The 23,519-nt window shown below is 37.8% G+C and overlaps 1 protein-coding gene across 6 annotated transcripts in view; it reads left to right on the top strand.

The window, feature by feature from the left end:
* atxn2 (ataxin 2) overlaps positions 1–20,058 on the top strand; it is a 125,864-nt gene extending 105,806 nt beyond the window's left edge. For 3 of the 6 annotated variants that reach the window (XM_073065665.1, XM_073065662.1, XM_073065666.1), the window contains 13 exons: positions 847–1,068; positions 1,516–1,614; positions 1,970–2,040; positions 2,854–3,176; positions 4,310–4,376; positions 8,139–8,291; positions 8,470–8,542; positions 13,290–13,477; positions 13,805–13,934; positions 15,352–15,500; positions 17,763–17,990; positions 18,791–18,962; positions 19,446–20,058. In XM_073065665.1, coding sequence (XP_072921766.1) covers positions 847–1,068; positions 1,516–1,614; positions 1,970–2,040; positions 2,854–3,176; positions 4,310–4,376; positions 8,139–8,291; positions 8,470–8,542; positions 13,290–13,477; positions 13,805–13,934; positions 15,352–15,500; positions 17,763–17,990; positions 18,791–18,962; positions 19,446–19,474 — 1,904 coding nt within the window. In that variant the 3' untranslated portion in view covers positions 19,475–20,058. The remainder of the gene's footprint in view (positions 1–846; positions 1,069–1,515; positions 1,615–1,969; positions 2,041–2,853; positions 3,177–4,309; positions 4,377–8,138; positions 8,292–8,469; positions 8,543–13,289; positions 13,478–13,804; positions 13,935–15,351; positions 15,501–17,762; positions 17,991–18,790; positions 18,963–19,445) is intronic. The other 3 variants (XM_073065663.1, XM_073065667.1, XM_073065664.1) reach the window with 2 other exon arrangements.
* The last annotated feature ends 3,461 nt before the right edge of the window (positions 20,059–23,519 follow it).

Raw genomic sequence — 23,519 nt, 5'->3', positions numbered from 1 at the left:
CCCTTTCCTTGGCAGTCCTTAACTTCCCATGATTGCTTACCCCTGCCATTTGAGAACTACTGCTTCTGTGGGACATATCTATCCTGCACCTTGTGACCCAGAGACTTCAGCCATCTCTGCTTTGCCATCACCCCCACCAGTATCCTCCTCCAACCCACCTGGACAAGCTCCTCTCTTATGCTTCTCGAATTCCCTTTATTCCATTGTGAAGCTGATACATGTGACTTGTGCAACTTCCTCTCAGTTTGCAGTATGAATTCAATTATAATATGATCACTGCTTCCTAAGGGTTCCTTTACTTTAAGCTCCCTAATAAGATCTAGATTATTACACAATACCCAAACTCAGATAGCCTTTCCTTGAGTAGGCCCAAGCAAAAGCTGCTCTAAAAAGCCAACTTGTAGGCATTCAACAAATTCCCTCTCTTGCAATCCAACACCAAACTGATTTTCCCAATCCCCTTGCATATTGAAGTTCCCCATTACAATTGTGACATTACCCTTATTACATGCCTTTTCCAGCTCCCTTTTGTAATCTCAACCCCACATCTTGGCTACTATTTGGAGGTCTATATATGATTCTCATAATGTTTTTTTTTACCCTTTCGGTTTCTTAACGCCACCCACAAAGATTCGACATTCTAATGGAAAAGATAGTAATCTGAAATTGTAATTCTCTTTCTTCATCAATGCTGATTGCTGTGTATTTTCATTATTTTTGCTCTTGGGTTACCATTTTGAAAGTGTGTAGCTGAATGCCCATTAATCTCACCTGAAATAATTCTGTATAATATTGATGCATTGCATTAATTATGTTCCTTGACATTGTATTTTATTTAATCTTTAGGTTCAAGTACCCGTTTATCTCCCAAAACACACAGACCGCGATCTCCCAGACACGGTAACCAGCCATCTCAGTATAACCCTGGAAATGCACCAAGTGGAATGATCCTACCTTCTCCCCAACCTGGCAGTGTCCCAGCTGAACCTTTAGCCATACCTGCTACAACAGTATCTCCTACACCAGCCAGTCCAGCTACCAATAGAGCAGTTACTCCATCAGCTGAAGGTAAGCAATTTATTTTCGCCGCCTTCTACAGACACATCTGCACAGTATTGAATGTTAAAAATAATGATATGACAATGAAAGTGGATACTTTAATTTATATTTTCTGAAACACTATCCTAATTAACATTGATTCTCTTTCCTACAACTGAAAACCATCTGCTTTTCATCACAGTAGCTATTTTTAAGCTATGCCTTGTTGCTGACTCTCACAATGGGTCTTTGCTTCACTACTATTCCTTATTATTGTCCCCATTTTATGTGTTAATGGTTCTATGGCTAAAGTTGCCGTAATAATAGTTGACGTGCTGAAGACAAAAACGGGTTTGTGGATTTTTGGGGTACGGAAAACTGGTTTTACTGTTAAGTATTCACATGGAATACAAATACCTATCCTGTGCTTTAATGAGTAAACTTTTATTTTATTTCTGGTTATTTACGTGTTTATAGCTAAGGATACAAGGCTTCAAGAGCAAAAGCAGGGTTCACCCTCTGCAAAGAAAGAGACTCCCAAGACTTCCCCCAACCTAACCAAAGCAGGAATCAAGGGTTAGTGATGCATATGTGTATATACAGCCAGCCACTTCATCCGTTGAATTTTCTCCAGTTTAAACTTGTGCCATTTAGTTGCAAAAACTATTCTAATTATCAAATATAGTTGCCAACGTTCAATCTCATGAGCAACAGAAGTCCATTCACAATCTTCTAACTTTTATTAGGCTTCAATACTTTACTGCAAAAGACAATCTAATCAGATTAATTAAATTAACTGTATCTTTTGCAAATTACTTGTTTTGATTATGTTCCAAGTTTAAGTATTATGTTGTTATATACATTGATTATCAATAGGATGGTGCACAAACATTTGTCAGTTGATTTTTGAGAGCTTCCATTCTTTTTCCAGCTACATCTCCAATGACTTCAGATCATGAAAAACAGATAGCAGATTTAAAGAAATTTAGAGAAGATTTTAGGGTGAGTACTTTTTCAGAGCAGCGCACGTGCACTGTGGAACAAAAGATAGATTTTGTAAATTTCTTTATATCTTGTTTTATATGTTAATGTCTGGAATTCAGTTTGTCTTTATATTACAAGTGTAATGCTTCTCATTAACTCAATTCTCATTCATCTAATCCCTCCTGCATCATTTTAAACAGTCTAATCTCTGTGGTTTATTTGATGGTCGCAGTGCACTTTGAGAATTTGCCACTGCTATATTTTTCAGAATGCTGGTGTGTTCCATGCCATTTCTAAAGTGGTTTTTCCTCTTTCTTTCTTGTCAATTAAAAAAAGTTACTTTTAACCATAGTGTGTGAGGCATTTCTTGCTTCATTTACCTCTGTTAAATTTTTTTCGGTCAGCACAAGAGCGTTGCTGTTAGCGCGATGAGCTCAATTCCCCCCGCTATCTCTGAAGAGTTTGTACATTCTTCCCTGTGACTGCGTAGGTTTTCTCCTGGTACTTTGGTTTATTCCCACATCCCAAAGATGTATAGTTAGTAGGTTAGTTGGTCACGTGGGTGTAATTGGGTGGCGCAGGTTTGTGAGCTGGAAGGGCCCATTACTGAGCTCTATCGCTGAATGAGTAATAAATAAAAATATAGTTAGGCTTACAATATCATTTGTAGGTGAAATAATACTGATGTAATATATGATGCTCATTGTTGAATATAGTTAATATTAGACCAATTAGTATTAATGTTTCCTAAGATACTTGTGCTTGCTTGTTTTGACTAATGCTGACAAGTTAATATGTGTATTTAAAGTTAACTTTTTTTGTTATTTCCAGTTACAGACTACATCAACCCCGGATCCAGTTGTGGAGCAGTTCAGTAAGCCAAGAGAGGGTGTAGATAATCAGCCCAAGGATTCGGTCAAAGAAAAAGTAACAGTGATTGAGCCAAGCAGCAAAGAATCCGCTAGTGACAGCAGCTCCAATGCCAACACCAGCAATGGTAGTAGTAAGCCAAGCAGTCCCAGCACTACTCCAAATATCATCACCTCTGAGCAGAAGAGAGGGCCTGATGTGACATCCCAAGCTGTCCAGACCACTGGTCCAAATACCAAGGCAGAGAAAGAGGAAAAGGAGGATAAAAAGGAAGGTACACCAGAGTACGTATGCACACCAGAAATAACATCCTTAAATTGCACATTTGGTGCAAGCTACAAACTTGATTTTCAAAGACAGGTTTTCCACTTCGGCATTCTGCAAGTACATCTGTTGAATACAAAATCTCCTTCATCTCCAATGAAGTTAGTGAAAGATGGGAAGCGTAGTTTCTGATGTTGGTCTACAACAACAGGTTCATGAATTAGCATAGGGCCTTAATCTTAAAAATCCCTTGCCAAAGTCAAAGCTTTCTGCAGTGAGGAAATCTGTGGTTTGTATTGTAAGTACTTTTACTTTCTAAAGTAATATACACTAGATATGACTGCTGTGATTTGAAACACAAGGATTTTGTAACTGTAATGTTCAGTATTGGATACAGCTACTTTGAGTTATTAGAGTGGCAAAGCTGCTTTTCTCAAGGGTTATGAGGAAATGCTCTGAAGGTTTTTTGTCCCCTTGTGACTGGTTGGACAAAATATGCCTTTCTACCAAGTTGAGATGAGAGATACTGTTGTGGCATTAAAAGTAGTTTGGATTATGGTTCAAAAGCAATGAAAGTAAATATATACACATAAAATGTTGCTAAAGATTTCCAGCATCTGCAGAATCTCTTGTGCACTTGAAAAATCAAGTTGAGATAGCTGCAGTGGAAGGGACAGTGGCAATCTGATGGCTTGAATGATCATTGTTATAGATTTGATGCAGCAAAATATCAAGCACTCCAGTTTTCTGTGATCTTAATGTAGAAACAAGAGTTGTTCTAACAAATACGTAAGAATTTATTTCTTAAGTGCTTTAGCTCTGTGATGGAGACATGTTTGAAAACAAATTAAAATGTAAATTTGTTTGTAAATTTTTAACTAAATTTTTATGCATGCTTCTGCATCATTATTTTGCTTTTAAACACTGATTACGTATCTATTCAATTGATTTAAGTTTGTTGCTCTTGTACATTCCTGGAAATATTACAGATTCAAAATATTATATAAATAGTTTATTTTTACATGTAGAACATGAATGTAATTGCTGCGACTGGAAAAATAATGTTGAAGGTGTTCAATGCATTTCCAACAAATATTACATGCACAAGGAATATTTGTACAAGTATACTTAATATTTATTTATTTTATTTCAGACAAGTCAGAAAGTCTACATTGAATCCCAATGCTAAAGAGTTCAATCCCAAGGCTTTCTATACTCCTGTAAGTGATTCCACTTATTTTTTACCCCCTCACTCCCCCCCCCCCACACCTCTTTATATTAAAAGGGCAGATTCTACAGGCTCCCAAATGAAATGAAAAAATATTCTTATCTATTTATCTTTGCTTTAATCTTGAACAGGTTCTTCGTTCTTTCTAAAACTTTCTGGTGTCATTTATTTTAGAAATGTGTCTCTACATTTCAGAGTTGCCTGTTTGAAAACATTAGAGGGCAAGAAAGGAATCTCTACCTGATAGCCAGAGAATCACGTGAACTGCTGTCTATTTGCAAAATAAGGTCAAAAGGTTACTCTTGAAGAAATTCATAAGCTGCCTGACACAAAGAAACAATGATGTTGCTGGGGCATTTGTTTGAACTGTTGGGGTTTCATTTGCTAAAATCATAAGAAATGGGAGTAAAAGTATTCCCATTTGATCTACCCTGCCATTTAACAAAATCGTAGCTAGTCTTCTGCCTCAAACACCTTTTCCCTGCCATCTCCTCATATTTAATGTCAAGAAATCTATTGATCTCTGTTTGAATGCAAGACTTCTAGGGTAGACAACTCTGAAGATTTGCTATACTTTAAATGAAGGTGTTACTTCTCAACAGAGTCCTAAATGGCATATCCCTTTAGCCTGTTTGTTCCAAAATCTTGTTCAGAGAAGATAGCCCCATGCATCTGTACTGTTGAAGCCTGAAAAGAGCCTGAACTGTAGTAAGATCGCTTCTCATTCTAAAGAGGAGAGACTAAAATTGTGGATGCTGCTTTAGATATGGCCCCATTGATACCCAATCTAATTGTTGCACAATATCCTTCCACGTGCTTAAATTTCTTGCAATAAGGGCAGCATACCATGTTTTTCAGTCTGCCTTTTAGCTTTTATTGGTGACTCATATTCCCACTTAGCTTCATCATTAAGCTTGGAAATCTTACATTCAATCCCATCGACCAGAAAGTGAATCAGAATCAGGTTTAATATCACCAGCATATGTCATGAAATTTCTTGCTTTGCAGCAGCAGTACATTGCAATACATAATAAAACAATAAATTACAGTGTAAGGAGTATATATTTTTTTTAAAAATAAGTAAGTGGTGCAAAATTGAGGGAGAAAATACTGAAGTAATGTCCATGGGTCATTGTCAATTCAGAAATCTGATGGCTGAGGGGAAGAATCTGTTCCTGGAATGATGATTGTGTCTTCAGGCTCCTGTACCACCTCAGTGGTAGCAATGAGAAGAGGAAATATGCTGGGTGATGGGGGTCCTTCATAATGGATATCGCCTTTTAAAGTGGCCTGGATGCTGGGGAGGCCAGTGCTTATGATGGAGCTGGCTGAGTTTACAGCTTTGTGCGGTGTTATCCAGACCTGTGCAGTGGCCAGTCCATACCAGATGGTGATGGAACCAGTTTGAATGCTCTCCACAGTACTTCTGTAGAAAATTGCGAGTGTAGAAACATAGCATGATACAGGCCCTTCAGCCCACAATGCTGTGCTGAACATGTTCTTACCTTAGAAATTACCTAGGCTTACCTACTTTTCTAACCTCCATGTACCTATCCAGGAGCCTCTTAAAAGACCCTATTGTATCTGCCTCCACTACTGTCTCTGGCAGCCCATTCCACGCACTCACCACTCTAAATTTAAAAAAAAAACTTACCCAACATCTTCTCTGTACCTACTTCCAAGCACCTTAAAACTGTGTCCTTTTGTGTTAGCCATTTTAGCCCTGGGAAAAAGCCTCTAACTATCCATATGATCAATGCCTTTCCTCTTTTTATAAGCCTCTATCAGGTCACCTCTCATCTTGCGTCGCTCCAAGGAGAAAAGGCCAAGTTCACCCAACCTATTGTCATAAGGCTTGCTTGCCAATCCATGCACGTTAATTGGTATGTGTCTTTGGTGACATACCAATTCTCCTCAAGCTCCTAATGAAATGTAGCTGCTATCATGCTTTCTTTGTAATTGCATCAATATGTTGGGCCCAGGATAGACCCTCAGAGATGTTGACACCCAGGAAATTGAAACTGCTCACCCTTTTCACTTCTGATCCTCCGATGGTGTCAGTTCCCTCGATTTTTTTTTTCTTGAAGTCTATGATCAATTCCTTGGTTTTACTGACGTTGAGTGCAAGATTGTCATTGCAACACCCTATCTCACTCCAGTATGCCTCCATGTCACAATCTGAAATTCTGCAAACAGTAGTTGAGGAGACATTAATGGTGAATAGTTACCCTAGGGCAACTCCTTGAGGAACCCCACTAGTCTCATTTGTCAACTTGACCTGTTTATTTCTATTGTTTTCTATCTGTTACTTCTCAATTCATGTTGGGTTGCTGTTAATTCCAGTTGATTAACCTTGTTCCTCCTGTGTGGGACCTCATTGAAAGTCTTCTGAAGTACAAATCGACAACATCCACTAGTTCTATCCATTCTACTAGATGTATCCTCAAAGAACTCCAGTAGATTTGGCAAAGATAATTTTCCATAACATAAATCTATGTTGACTCTACTCCATTTATTTTCTGTGATTTAATGTAACATCCTTTGTTAAAAATTCCAGCATTTTCCAATATCATCTTCTGATATATTAAGCTTACAAGTTGATGATTTCTTGTTTTCTCTCCCCCTTTATATAGTAGGTTCATATTTGTTACCCTCCAATCTGCAGGAATCATTCCAGAATCATTAAGTTTTGCCAGATGATAATCAGCACATTACCTTTCAATATAGCCACATCTTTTAAAGGAATTGGATGTAGTTCAGGTTCTAGGAATTGGTCAGTTTTTGCCTTTTTCATTATTAATACTGGTTTATTTTGATTCCTGTTTTGCACTGGATCCTCAGTTCTCTAGCAAGTATTTTTGTTCTGTGAAGTAATTAAGTTCTTTTACCATGCATTTATTCCTCATTGTAAGTTCTTCCATCTTTGTATGTAGGACTTGTATCTGCCTTTGCCCGTGTTCCATTTTTACATGCTTGTAGAGGCTCTTGCTCTTTGAAGCTCACCAATGAGAAGTACTTGAGCTTTATTATTACTACTGACAATCTATATTTCATCCCATATGGTAAGGGAGAGTAACTTGTTCAATAATTTAGGCAATAAAATCAATAGTATGGTGTAAAGAAAGGGGATTTTCTGAATTATTTTCATTCATTCCTCTTAATATTTAGTATGTCGTTTGTTACTTTGCAAAATCTAGATGCAATGCTTTTCATTTTTTTGTTCTATTTTGAAATTTCTTATCTTTTGTATTAGTTCACAGCCATCTAGAATTTAGACTTTTAGTGACTTGCATCCCTAAGTTACCAATACTGTCACTGGGACAATGGTCCCAATTAGATTGGTTCTTGTAACAATCTATTTATTAGTACATTCCTTTTGAGTGACTTTTAAGGTTTGCAGTTGAAATGCTAATTTGAATTGTGAAGCAAAATCATTGCTTTGGAGGTATATAATTAGATATCTAAATTTTTAACTGCATTTCTGAGTTTGGTGAGCTTTACTGAGTTTCTTCTCTTGCATTTGAGCATTTTCACTGTCACTTTGTCTTTTGTCTCAACTGAAAACATCAGTGTTTTGAGAAACTACTAAGTTGAGGCTAGACAAAAAATCTCAAATCTCTATATAATCTTATTTTCTGTTTACATTGAAATAACAGGATAATATGTGCCACAATTTTCTTATTGTTTTTCAATGAAATTTTTTTGTGAATTTCTGCAAATTGAGACTTGAATTGCTCTTCTTAAAATTTAATAGCCTAAACCAACAACTACACCAACGCCACCACGTCCTCAAGCCCAGCCTAGTCCATCGATTGTGGTACAACAACATCCCCCTGCAGTGTACAATCAGCCAATGTGTTTTACACAGAACATGGTGTACCCAGTTCCAGTCAGTCCAGGAGTGCAGGTAATCTATATGAAATCTTGTTTTCCTGTTTTCATTTTTGTCTAATTGACAATTTTTAAATTACCCCACAGACCATTTTGATGATAATGTTAATTAGTTGTATATTTACATGTGACAGTTTCTGTCGTTGCTAAATTTGGAATGATGAGACTACTTCCTCTGTTTCCTTTAACTTTAGACTACACATATGTACCATGTCCCAATGACTCCCATGCCCATCAACCAAGCCAAGTCATATAGAGCAGGTAAAGGTGAGATTATGTGGTTTGTCTTGTCAAATGCAGACTTTTGTTTTGATGGAATTGTGCAGACTAATTCTGAACTGGTTTTCAATGGTAAATGGTGTACTTCATTTTGACTTTAATAAATTTTGAAGTATCTTGTGTTTATATCATATTTTGAAAGTTGGTATGAGCAAACCAGAATGCATGTTTCATGCATTCCCGTGTAAATCATTCTTGTGTATTTGAAAACTAACCTTTTGTTACCTCATGGATCAGCTCCAAAGTTGCATAAGGATTCTTTCTTTATAGTTAATGATAATTCATGTGGCTCATATTGGCAAAGTTATTGTCAACTGACTTAACTTATTACAAACAGTAGTTAAAAAGTAAGGAACCAAGTAAGGACAGGATATTTTAAACATTGCACATAACAACATTAATAAAGTAATTGTATATTGAAGAATCGTTCTGGGCTGTTTGTGCATGGTTCTAAAATATTCCATGTAAATTTATGATGGATGTGGTGGCTAAATTCGCATGTTGGAATTATATTTGAACTAAGGTAGGTATGTATAAGGAGTAAATTGGCTAAAGTTAATTGGAAATTAGGTTAAAATGTGAAGGAAAATAATGCTAAGTATTTTTAAGAGATAATTTATAAATTCCATGTTCTCTAATAGGAAGTTCTTTGTAGGAAAAGTGGTTTGATTATAGCTAAATACTAATGTTGAGAATATACATGAGCTGAAGGAAGCGCACTTCTGCCTCAGAACTCTAGGTCCAATCCTGACCTCAGGTGCTGTTTGCATTGACTTTGCACATTCTCCCTATTACATGTGGATTTTCATTGGATGCTTCAGGACAGTCCTACATCTCATGTCAATTGCCTGCTTTAAATCATTTCTTCACGTACCTACATAGCAAAAGAATCAAAGCTGGGGTGGAACTGTGTGAGAGAATCAGCTGAGGCACCGTATTGCGGAACTGTCTCTTTTGATGGAAGATAACATGTTACAGTGCTGTTTTTTCAAGAAAGAGAGGGAGAAACCGGAGGACACCCTTGACCAATCAGCTCAACTGACATCAAAAGTAAAGAAACTGCCAGACGATTGATCGGGATGTAATAATTGCATCTTGTAAAATCATAATACACGTGAAGTATAATTTGAAAAATCCTAAGTTTTAGTGTTATTAGCATGATAGCTGCAAGTGGTACTATTCAAGGCAGTGTATTTAAATCTTCAAAAGGTACACAAGATTATTACTCAAGGTAAGTGATCATTGGAATGAGATGTGTTTTAGCTTGGATTGAGTATGGTCACTGGACAGAATATGAGAGTAAACATTTGGTGTTAGTCAGTTGGCATATTGCAAGCAGTGGAATATCCTGACAGTCATTGCTTGTGACTCAGCAATTTACGAGTCTTATCAATGATTTGCGTAGATGCAGATTTGATGCAGACTCCCTACAGCTTCTGGTGACCCTGTGATTCCTGTCTCAGAGGCCGATGTCAGTGCATCTTTCAAATGGCTGAACCCTCGCAAGGCATCAGGCCTTGTTGGTGTGCCTGGTAGGGCACTGTAAACCTGTACCAACCAACTAGTGGGAGTGTTCAAGGACATCTTCAATCTCTCACTGCTGCATCCTGGAGTTCCTACCTGCTTCAAAAGGGCAACAATCATAACAGAGCCCAAGAAGACCGGAAGCCCAGTTGCACTCAAGTCTTCTGTAATGAACTGCTTTGAGAAATTTGTAATGGCCACAATTAACTCCTGCCTAAGCAGTTGGCCTAATGCTAAGATGAGTCTACAGCGAATACAATTTCACTGGCTCTCCACTTGATCTTTGATCACCTGGACGATAGCAATACCTACCTTAAGCTGCTGTTTATTAATTACAGCTCAGTGTTAAACACAATCATGCCTCAATACCTCCCTCAGCTACTGGATCCTTGATTTCCCTCACTAGGAGATTACAGTCAGAGCGTATCGGAAATTACTGAACAATCAACACTGGCTCTCCTCAGGGATGTGTGATTGGCCCACTGTTCTACTCTCTCTACACCCATGACTTTGTGGCTAGGCACAATTTGTTGACCATACAACTATTGTTGGCAGAATTTCAGATGGTGATGAGGTGTCGCAATAACAACTTTGCACTCAGTGTCATTAAGACGATGGAATTGATTGTGGACTTCAGGAAGGGGTAGACGAGGGAACACGTACATGAAGGGATCAGCAGTGGAAAGGCTGAGCAGTTTTAATTTCTTGGGTGTCAGCATCTCTGAGGGTCTAACCTGGGCCCAGCGTATTGATGTGATTACAAAGAAGATATGACAGCAGCTATATTCAGTTGGAATTTGAAAAGACTTGGTATGTCACAAAATACTCTTGTAAGTATACTGTGGAGAGCATTCTAACTAGTTCTGTCACTGTCTGGTATGAAGAGGCCACTGCACAGGATCGGAAAAGGCTGTTGAAAGTTGTAAACTCAGCCAGTTCGAACATGGGCACTAGCCTCCCCAGTATTCAGGGCACTTTCAAAAGGCAAATGCCTCAAGAATGTAGCATCCATCATGAAGGACCCCCATCACCCAGGGCGTGCCTTCTCATTGCTGCCATCAAGGAAGAGGTACAGGAGCCTGAAGACACACTTGGTGGATCTGGAACAGCAGATTTCTGAATGGACAATGAACCATGCATGCTACCTTGCATTTTATTTGTGTTGTTCTCTTTTAGTACTACTTGTTTTAATTTAATATTTTATACATGCTTATTGTAATTTATTTTTTATGTGCTCAGTATTGCAATGCACTACTGCTGTAAAACAAATTTCATGACATATGCCAGTGATATTAAACCTGATTCTGATAAAATACTGTATCCACGTTTGTTAATGTCATAATAGGCAGGGTAGGAAAATTATAGTATTATAAAGAGTATATTTATAGTAATTTATAGTATGTTTTATGTACTGCACACGAAAAACAAACTTCATGACATGTCAGTGATAATAAACCTGATTCTGATTTTTTAAAAAAGCTGTGCAGGTTTTTTTTTAAAGTACGTTTGTTAGGCACTGTTGTAAGGTTAAAAGAGCAGACAAAGTGGCAGTTGGCATATAATGTAGGAAATTACCTAATTTAGTAATAATAAGAATGTAGAACGATAATCAATTTTCTTGGCATAAAAGTAATCAAGGAATGTGTGGATAGAGCTGGAATGTGGATTTAAAGTAAAATACAGCAGATTCTGGTTAATTGGGGCAACTGCTTATTTGGGACGACTCTTAAAGAATAAAAACTACGGTAATTGAGGAAAATAACCAGGATTCCCTTTGTCCATCTGGGACTCTATGCCACTTAATTTGGGCAGGAGATTGCTGCCAAACAGTTTCTTAACTAGCATTAGTCGTGTGCACGGTGGGCACACTTGTGTGCATCATTCATGCTTTAGAATGAACAATTTTCAAATAGTGTCAGTTGTGTGTGTTTGTGTTCAAAAAGGAATTATTTTTGTTACTGATAGTTGGTGGAAAAATAAACAGTAAGACAATTCAGAACCGTTTTGCTCACTGTGGTTTCAAGCATTTAGACCTCAAGATGCCAGAAACAGTTGAGAGTAAAAATGAAATGATTTCATTACTTCAACAAGTACTTGAACAAAAAATTTGAAGATATCTGCAATCATTGAAAGTATTGCTTGAAGGCAGTCCATTATCTACACTGGGTGTCTGTGCTCATTATTTTTTCCATTTGCAGTTGAATCAATTTCTCCATCAGGAACTAATACACAGTTTTAAAGTACTGTAGTATTAGTAGTGTTCTAATTTGTTCTGTATTTCATTTGAATGCATAATTTGTACTCAGTTAAGCTGAAGTTAGCCTTTTTTTTAAAATACCTTTTTAACTACCGGTACTTCCATGAAATCTTGGCTAATTAGGGCAGTCACTTAATTGGGCCAAAATGTACTGGTTCTGATGTGTCCCAATTGACTGAAATCCACTGTATATAAGATTTAACTGAATAGCAGAACAGGCCTGTGGAGCTGTGTTTGCCGTACTGCTATCTCGTGTTTTTATAATAGGTTATAATAATGAACTACCATGAAATCCTTTGAGTATAGCTTAGCACTTCAGTTCCTTTGAACTTTAACATTGTTGTTGGTTAGAAAATAATAGCTAAACTTCTCAATTTAAGCTGAAAAGTTCACTGAACAAAATAAGTGCAGGAATGTTGCCTGTGCCTGATAAGCTGATTGCAGTGCTTTCATCAGTGCCCAAATATTCATTTATGTACATTAGTGCCAACTGAGCAATTTGTGATTTAGAAAAGACGATTATCCCCCCAGTAACTGCAGCAAGTAACAAGGCATGATTAATTTATTGAATTGCTCAAATTACTGGCATTATTTTCCCATCAATAATGGTACTGCTGTAAATGACTCCTTTTTCCTTTAAGTGAATTAAAAATGTTATTTGCTATTTCTTCAACATTGATTTCTTCAATGTTGGCAGCCTCCCATGATCTCTAAGACGGTAAGTGGAGACACAAAATAAAATAGAAGTTCACATGGCCACCTCCCCCAGACCGTAATGGCTTTGCTATGTCAGTTATTTAAATGCTTTCTGTAGTGCTTTTATTGGAAATTTGCTGCTATTGTATGTAAAGGAATGTTTATCCAGCCATATCAACATTTGACATACCTTGTCCTGCCTGTCTTAGATTATCTTGTACACTGAGTCATTGAGTAATTTATTCTTTTGTTTTTCAGTACCAACCATGCCACAGCAGCGACCAGATCAGCACCATCCTCAAGGCACACCAACTATGATGCATCCAGTTAGTGCAGCTGGCCAGATTGTTTCCACTGCTCCAGCTTATTCGCAATATGTTGCTTATAGCCCTCAGCAGTTTGCTAACCAGCCCATAGTACAGTCTGTAGCACATTATCAGTCACAGGTAAATTGTCAAGACTGCTTCAATATTTGAATAAATTTTTGCTAAATTGGAATAACAGTTGCAAAGATGACAGATTTTAAAGCACTTAGACAAGACTATAAGCAGCAAACATTATGTTCCATTTAAATGTTAAATCAGTGCCTTATCCACTTTTTTAAAAATCATTATTCTTTTGGATATCATGGATTTTGTCAAATTACTGAAATTTCCATTATTTGAACTAGTATTAAAGTATTATAAACATTACTAAACCTGACCCCAGAGTAAGATAAAGTCTCATTACCTCATCTCTGTATTTTGTTATTAATGACATTTTTACCCCTGCAGCCTCAAATGTACAGCCAAGTAATGCAAAGTAATGCTCGCATGATGGCGCCACCTGGCCATGGACAGCCAGGAATGGTCCCTTCATCCACAGCTCAGTTTCCTACTGCTGAACAGACGCATGCTATGTATGGTAAGTTAATGCCAGATACTGTTTTGAAGAATTGGTTCAAACCATTAATTGGTTATCCTACATGATACAAGGATCGCTGGCACTAGAATAACATGGGACTTTAGAATGATGCTCTCTGCCTTAAGTGAGACTGAGTTTGTTGTCAGATCCTTGCTCAAATACTGCTTTTGGTTTTTGTTGCGATACTTTATAAAATATGCATTGCCCTCAAAAAAAAAATGCAGTTAAGATTTTTAGAATGAAATGAAGTTCAACAATGCTGTTTATACCATAGTGGTCAAGTTCAGTTAACTAATGGAATATTTTTGCTTTTGCCTCAAGTGACATTAAAGAGGGCAAGTTTTAGCTCACTACAGTATCTTAAGGGTACAAGAGATTTAAGATTTAGTTTTTTTTAAAAAAATGTTTAAAAGTCCATTAATTCATTAAATAAAACATTAGACAATAAGATATAGGAGCAGAATTAGACCATTTAGCACATCAAGTCTGCTCTGCCATTTCATCACAGCTGATTCAATTTCCCTCTCAGCCCCAATCTCCTGCCTTTTCCTGTAAAACATTGTTGAACTTGACATGCAGGAAATTTATCTGCATAATTACTGCAGCATTTGATCTTGAATATTACTGTAGAGCAGGGATTCCCAACCTGCTATGGTTCCGTGGCATAAAAAGGATTGGGAACCCTTGCTCTAAAACTAATTATATGTCAGTGCTATAATGTACAAGGCCTCTATGTACAGTAATTAGAGAAAAGTTTTGTTACTCTTGTCCTATCCCCAACCCATGAAGAGTGCATTAATGATGTACTTGCATTGATTAAATTTCGCAAGGCTGAATTTTTGAGGAGCAATTGTCCCTAATTGGAGATGATCTTATTAAAACTTATAGGATAGTTGACTGGGTAGATATTGAGAGATCAATTCTGACACCAGTAATGTAGAACTGGGCATTCTTAATTACCCCAGAATAAGGAGTTCTACATTTAAGATGGAGATATAGAACTACTCCTTCCAAAGGGTTGTGTATCTTTCGGAACACTCTATCCCAGAAATTTGTGGAGGGGGAATAACTGCATAGGTATAAAGCAGAGAACAATAGATATTTGAGCACAAGTACCAAAAAGTATGGGAAAGGAGGGAGGAAAGAGAAGTTACTTGGTGCATTGGATCAGCCATGATCTTATTGGCAGAAGAAACTGATCAGCCTCCTGTTTGCAATGTTCTAACAGTTTGTTCTTTTCAAATATTGGTTAGTTTGACTGTTTCAAATTAGCTATACTTAACATTTTTATTAAAAGTGAATGTTACAATATTCTTAATTTATGAAAAATAAGTTTTTGCATGCTATTTTGAAGTGATTAATAAATGAGTGAGATTTATGATTAGAACACTGGCTAAGAATTTTGCTTTCTCACTAGTTTCCCCTGGCCCGATCCATCAGCAGTATGCACCGCACCCAACTGCTACCTTACATCCACATCCTCCACATCCACAGCAATCTGCTACTCCCACTGGACAGCAACAGGGACAGCATGCGGGAAGTCATCCAGCACAAAGTCCAGTCCAGGTAAGGAACTCCACCTTCATCCAGTTAATTTACTTCCCAGTGTGTTTTTTTAATAGGAAACACAAAATCTAGCCATCAATTTTATGCTAAATTCAATTTTTATAATATAGAAGATAAAAATGATATTTTGCACTGATAATTGTGTGCTTTTTCTATGCTGGATTGAGCTGTGTATTCTTGATGGCTTATTCAAGAGGAATACCATTCCAAGTTGAAAATATGTATCAGTCACCATATACATCCCTGAGATTAATTTTCAGCTAGTGGAGTGCTGCCTCACAGCGCCAGAAACCTAGGTTCAATTCTGATCTTGTGTGTTCTCTCTCTGAAGGTTGCAATTTTGTGACCACATGAGTTTCCTCCAAGTGTTCTGGTTTCTCATCTCAGCCCAAAGGTGTACAGGTTGATAGGTTAACTAACCACTGTAAATTGTTCCTAGTCTGCCAGCAAATGGTAGAAATCAATGGGAAGTTGATGAGGACATGGCGAGGGAAAAAATTGTGAATAATTTAGGATTAATATAAACTAGACAACAGGGTGACCCATTGGGGCACCCTTTGACAGAATCGAAATAGAGCTGCCCTGCCCTGCCCTGCCCTTTTGCTCCAGTTGGTGTCGCTGCTGAGGCTGGCCTTGCGCATGCGTCATGGTGTTGCGTCTCGATTTCCATGATGGTGGATCGGCTCTCGGGTGAAAGCGGGGCTGTTGATTTTGGCAAATGAGCAATTTTATACGAATATATAACCCTGAACTTTGCTTGCATTTTAAGTCGATTCAGCCAAAAAAAGTTGCTTTAATGCACCGTTTACTCTAATTGGAGGTCACTGACAGAGCATGAGAGTTTTAGTAGTATATAGATGGTGTTGTTAATAATAGATCCCAACTCAGTGGGCTAAATGGCCTGATCCATGCTGTAGTTCTCTGACTTTGTGACTGTTCCTTTCCTAGCAGGCTTTAGAATCTGAACTGGGTGACTATGCTGTACAATAGGAATATTTGCAAGAAACCTAGAAACATAGAAAACCTACAGCACAGTACAGGCCCTTCAGCCCACAAAGTTGTGCCGAACATGTCCCCCCACCTTAGAAATTACTAAGCTTACCTATAGCCCTCTATTTTACTAAGCTCCATGTACCATCTAAAAGCCTCTTAAAAGACCCTACTGTATTTGCCTCCACCACTGTTGCCGGCAGCCCATTCCATGCACTCACCACTCTGAGTAAAAAAACTTACCCCTGACATCTCCTCTACCTACTCCCCAGCACCTTAAACCTGTGTCCTCTTGTAGCAACCATTTCAGCCCTGGGAAAAAGCCTCTGACTATCCACACGATCAATACCTCTCATCATCTTGTACACCTCTATCAGGTCACCTCTCATCCTCCTTCGCTCCGAGGAGAAAAGGCTGAGTTCACTCAACCTGTTTTCATAAGGCATGCTCCCCAATCCAGGCAACATCCTTGTAAATCTCCTCTGCACCCTCTCTATGGCTTCCACATCCTTCCTGTAGTGAGGCAACCAGAACAGAGCACAGTACTCCCAAGTGGGGTCAGACCAGGGTCCTATATAGCTGCAACATTACCTCTCGGCTCCCAAATTAAATTCCACGACTGATGAAGGCCAATATACCATATGCCTTCTTAACCACAGAGTCAACCTGCGCAGCTGCTTTGGACTTGGCCCTCAAGATTCCTCTGATCCTCCACACTGCCAAGAGTCTTACCATTAATGCTATATTCTGCCATCATATTTGACCTACCAAAATGAACCACTGAGTCACAGAACTTCAAGGCTTTTTTCTCCATTGTAGGAAATGGCAGGAGAGTTTGTTTTGCATTAAGGAATTTACTCGATTGTTTCACTATTTTATATTGTCTCCATAATCCAGAAAAAGCATTACATAAATCTTCCAGATTACTCTCTGCATGAAAAGGGTGACAGATACATTTATTTGAGAAGATCATTGTCACAGAATAGGCCAAGGCCAGTTTTTTCCACATTCATTGTGAAGAAATGGTATGAACAAGAGACAGAAGATGGTGATCAACAATGTTAAAAGTCTTTTGCAGTCAGTCTGTGGATAGAAGATGCTAGAGTAACAAATAATGAGCTTAGTTGTTGCAATGTGTCTTCAGAGCTTTGTATTACTGAGGAAAGGAGTAGTCCTTTGGGGCCACACTGATTTTGTAGTGTAGTTTTCTAGAAGAATGTGTATGAATTCATATGTTTCATGTGATTTTTTTAAAATATATATAAAATACAGCATCCTCAACATCAGGCTCCTCAGACCCTTCATTTGGGCAACCCTCAGCAGCAACAAGCAATTTATCACACAACTCTTACACCAACTCCACCCTCGATGACCCAAGGTCCCAATCCACAGTCTCCTCAGACCAACTTCCCATCAGCACAGCAGACTGTCTATGCTCTTCATCCTCAGCAGGTTCAGCATGGATATTCAAATCCCCCACATATGGCACATGTACCTCAGGTAAGGAAGCTAACTCTTGAGCCAAGAACTCATGTAAGCCTTTAAGTGCAATTTTTTTTAATATAAATTGCTAAATGTTAATAATTTGTTGAACAATTTGTTTGGAGGCTTCAAAGACGAGGATTGAGTTAATGGGAGAATATTCAGAGTTTTCAGATTGGTAGTATGCGGTATTTTCACAAAGAAATCAGATACAACTTTTGCTGCAAGGTTGCTTTAATTGAATGATTACAAAGTCAAATAAAAGATCTATAATAATGAGATGAACCTGAGAAGTTGAGTACAGGTTGATCAAAATCATATTGGCATTTTTTCTCTTAATTTACTAAGCAAAATATAAACTATTTCTTTGGATTATTTAAAAAGCAGAGTTAATAATATCTGACTGTTTGGGAAATCTGAGTTTATAGGGAAGTCTTGCATTATGGGATGCCAGCTTGAGTGAAATTGAACCCAGTGTACTTGCAGTGTTTCTGTTTTAGGTTTGCTTGGGATCACAAATGTTCAAAACACTATGCCTTGCGATTTCTTTTTGTTACTGTCACATCACGTTTGATGGCAGATGAGGTAGCATTGTATCCAATACTTAATGCATTATTATGTGAGTGTGGGCAGGTATTTGTGACCCATGCTAGGTCACATATTGGTATGTTAACAATTAGACTAAAAACAGAGCAAAGATAGTTTTGTGATTACAAGTTAAATTGTTAACATGAAATGAAACAGTACTTTTAATGTAACACTTTGTATAGTTGCTGCAAATCATTTATTTGAAGGAGTGTTCTGTTTTTTCATTGTAGGCCCATGTACAGTCTGGAATGGGCCCTCCACACCATCCTGCCACTACCCATCCTCATATGATGCTGATGCCAGCACAACCACCTGGTGGTCAAGGTGCTATTCCTCAGAGTGCACTGCCACCCATTCCAGTTTCCTCAACTACACACTTCTCCTACATTGCACACCAACAGGGTGAGTACTCGCAGAACTAAGAGTTGAAGTTGATGATTGTTTTCACAGGTTGTAGCAAAGGTTTGACTGTAAGGTTTTACAGCATGACTCTTTTAAGCAAATTAATAGGGAATTTGGTTGCTTATTTATGAATTTGTAAACCTACAGCCTTACTACGGATGAAAATATTAAATGCAAAAAAGGATTTGGATTGTCTGTGCATATTATCTTTCATCTCGATCCACACAACAGCTAAGGTTGAGCGGCCATCACCTAATTCTGTTTGTAAGGATATCGTTCGCTCTTTCCTCCCATGTGTACACTGCTACACAGGTTTTGTCTAGCTCCTCTTGAGTGCATGGCTTGATATAATTATGGATTAGTTTTGGCCCTGAACAATAGCTAAGAAGGGAGTTAATGGACAGGTCAAATTAAATAATGTATGTTTGATAGTACTTGCAAGAGGAAACACTAACTTACAACTTTCTTTTCATCTCTCAATAGTGCAAGCCCATCATCAGCAGCAGTTGTAGTCCTGTTCTACACTAAGCAACAGGCTGGCCAGTTGAAGCCACTTATCCTCCCCACCCTAAAACCTGGAATCAGAAGCACAGAGTATTAAAATTGTTCTCTCATGCTAAACGAACGTGCTCACACATACTTCCAGTTGTAATCAATTGATTCAATGGCTGCTGTTCTGAAGAAGTGGACTGGAGAGAAATAAATGAGAATTACAGATATTCTGGAATCAGTGTGTCCTGTCAACAGACCTACAGAATGCCCAAAATCTGCTTTCCAATAACTGGAATGTATTTATTTTGCCTGACCCTTCTAAGTTATGAACTTCCCATGGTGAAAAGAACTAATAAAGTTGTTTGTTCCTGCTGCAAGCCATTCTGATTTGGGAAACCAGAATCCTCTGCTTCTAACCAAACTTGAACTCCATCTATAACAAAATCCGATTGTGAACTGGTGGATTATTTATGAATTGAGGTTGCTGGAGAAGAGTGCTGTCACCAGACAGTGGTGTAACTTTTAAGTTAAAAACTTTTACTTTGTAGATAATATAAAAAAAACATAAAAAAACAAAAAAATAAAAAGTTTTAAAAACTGACAATGTGATATATTGCAACTTTTTTTTACAACTTTAATGGTACATAACTTTGAAGAAAAACATTAGGTTATAAAGGCTGTTTTGACTCCGTGAAGAGAGCACATACAGTTCTCTTTGCGACAATTGTCACTCATTTTTCTCCTTTACAGCTGTATGAAGAAGATTCATAATGAAACTGGAGAAATAAGAATTGAGTATTCATTGCCTAATAATTTTCATCTTTATAATTTTTGTTATGTTTAAATTTTCTAATAAGCAGCTAGCCAAAAATTAACCTTCTATGAGATAGCACTGACATTTCTCCTTTATTCCTTTTGCTAAATTATGAATCTTAACGTTATAATTTGTCGATTAAATCTGGGTTTGATAGTGTGATATTTGTTCCAGAGATGTTTTTGGTGATCCAAATCTGTATAATCCACTGCTTGCAGCTAATGGTATTGATTTGGCCAACCTGCTTATTAGCATTGCTTGGCCAGATCATAAGCAGTTACTAAATGTAATCATCAAGGCAATCCAACTTTAAGTTTGTAAGCAGCTCATTGAAACGGTTTGAAGGCCTGGCTTTGCCCAAAATTGGTAAGTATAATATGTAATACAATATGCGGCGTGAGCATCTGATAATAAATAGAGCTTATATCAATGAATAGAGCAAGTAATTATTTCAAATAAATTCTTGATGTTTGAAGTGATACTTTTTAAAGTGCTAATTTCTTTCAAAGATGAAGGCTGATGTTAAGCAACATTACCCGATGTAAGTAGCTGCCTTATTATTAAGCTGTAGATTTTTGGGAAATAAAACAAAGCAATGAACAACAGTAATTGAAACAATTACATAGTCAGTGCAAGTTTATTACTTGGTTGGGGTGGAAGGAAGTTGAACCTGCAACAGTTTCCCTGTCTGATTCTTTGACTTCATCTTCTGCTTTGCATTTGTCTTTCTTGTGAAGAAGACAGTTATAGGTGTCTGCAATTATACATGTTACGGTTTTCTATTTGGTGCATCAGGGAAGCTTTAGATAGTTTTTCAAAACTTAATCTTTTTAAATGTTTAATGGGAACATTTTTCACTCAGAAGGTGGGGACAGTATGAAATGAGCTGCCAGCAGCAGTGACAGACAGACAGACATACTTTATTGATCCCGAGGGAAATTGGGTATCGTTACAGCCGCACCAACCAAGAATAGTGTAGAAATCTAGCAATATAAAACCATAAATAATTAAATAATAAGTTAATCATGCCAAGTGAAAATAAGTCCAGGACCAGACTATTGGCTCAGGGTGTCTGACACTCCGAGGGAGGAGTTGTAAAGTTTGATGGCCACAGGCAGGAATGACTTCCTATGACGCTCAGTGTTACATCTCGGTGGAATGAGTCTCTGGCTGAATATACTCCTGTGTCTAACCAGTACATTATGGAGTGGATGGGAGTCATTGTCCAAGATGGCATTGACCAAGTGGTGAATGTGGGTTTGATTTCAACATGTAAGAGAAGTTTGAATAAGTACATAGATGGAGGACCATGGTCCAGGCAGACTAGATCAGCTGAAGGGCTTGTTTCAGCACTGTAGTCCTCTATCACTCTGTGTTCGTCTGCATTAAAAGGGATGTACTTGTTTTACTTTAATTGACTGTTATCTGTGTCAGTCTATGTAATTTTATTAAATGAATCTGTCTGGCAGTTTTGTGAAGATACTTGGAAATCCGCATATTATTTAACATAAAAGAAAAAGGTGAATTCTATTGTGCCACAAATAAATCCAAAAGACTAGGAGGTATTTGTGAATGTTGCACAAGAAGGTCTGTTATTTTCCAGCAATTGTGTTGGAAGTGATTTTGGTCTTGCGATTGTGGGCAGAATGGAAAAAGGCAAATTTCAGAATGTTTTAAAGTTTCAAATGAATGGATCAGTTCAATACTTGAAATGAGGCAATATGCATATTCCAAGGTTGCAGTCTTGATGATAGGAGAGCTAATTGTGTGGTTGTAAACAGAGTGACCTCAATACTTGTCAAAAAATATACAGCATTTTCTTGGAATTTAGGCCTTGGAGTCCAGTTACCATTTTGATTTGTGCTGCTCTCCCTTTAAAGTCACAGGTATGATTCAGACAGGATTTTGTATAGCTTCAGGATCATTTATACCTCTTTATACTCTGCTTCTCAAATAAAAACACAGCATTACAATAATCTTTTTCAATATTTATGCACGCAACACAAAATTCTGATATTGCCTTCTCCCCAGTCCCTACCCTTCTGATTTTTCCAGCCTTGCTAAGGTGGTTGTTCTTGCATCATTATTTATGCTTTGCCAGCAATATTGTTATTATGTTTCTAATGTCCAGGAAGCAATCATTTAGTGCAAGGTCAGAAACTGTTATGAAGGTTTCAATCATTTCTTTGAAAGTGCTCCTTATGAAATAGGCAGGGGTGGCACAGTAGCTTAGCGATTAGTGTATCACTAATAAAGCGCCAGTGACTTGGGTTCAAATCCACTGCCGTCTGTAAAGAGTGTGTGTGTTTCCTCTGGATGTTCTGGTTTCCTCCCACGTTCCAAAGACAGACCAGTTAGGTTAATTGGTTACATTGGGTATAATAGACCGGCACTGGCTCATGAGGCCGGGAAGGGCATGTTACTGTGCTCTAACTCTAAAATACAAAAATGAACACAATTGGAAGATTGAGAGAAAAATGCATACTAAATTTGTGGATGAGGGAGAAAGTAAACCAAGTATTACAGAATGAATGAAGTGATTTATATGGGACTTATTGTATACAAAATTCAAATGGCCCTTTGCTATGAAATTGACACTGTAATCTGGTTAATTGACATTGCTTTTAGGAATTTTGCTCCTTTATGTTGGTTGTATTTCTACTCTTCTTGCAGTAAACTTCTTGACCTACAGATGTTGCAATAAGTCTGTACACTTCAAAATACTTTACCAACCATTTTTCTCATTAATATACACAAGATGATTCTGTCTAAGTACTGTGAGTGTAAAATGAAACCTTGCTATGGAGCAATCTCAGATGCAAGATCATTCAGGCACTGAGCAGAGACAAAGTGTCCAGGTTTTAACCTCTGGTCAGTGAGTTTTGCACAAGCTACAACCAGAACTAAGGTAAACCCAGTAGAAAAACTGCATTTGCCTTCCTCACCACCAACTGGACCTGCAAGTTAACCTTTAGGGAATCCTGCACAAGGACTCCCAAGTCCCTTTGCAATTCTGATTTCTGCCCGTTTTTCTGCACCTTTATTGTCTACCAAAGTGCATAATTATACACTTCCCTGCACTATATTCCATTGACTCTTCTTAGCCCATTCTCCTTACTTGTCTAAGCAAATTCTCTGCTTCCTGAACACTACCTGCCCCTCCATCTATCTTCATATCATTTGCAAACTTGGCTACAAAGCCAACAATTCAGTCATCCAAATCATTGACTTATAATGTTTAAAGAAGCTGT

This window comes from Hemitrygon akajei, chromosome 14 (assembly GCF_048418815.1).
Source record: "Hemitrygon akajei chromosome 14, sHemAka1.3, whole genome shotgun sequence".
Classification (NCBI taxonomy): Eukaryota; Metazoa; Chordata; class Chondrichthyes; order Myliobatiformes; family Dasyatidae; genus Hemitrygon; species Hemitrygon akajei.
This window is presented reverse-complemented; position numbering and strand designations above follow the sequence as displayed.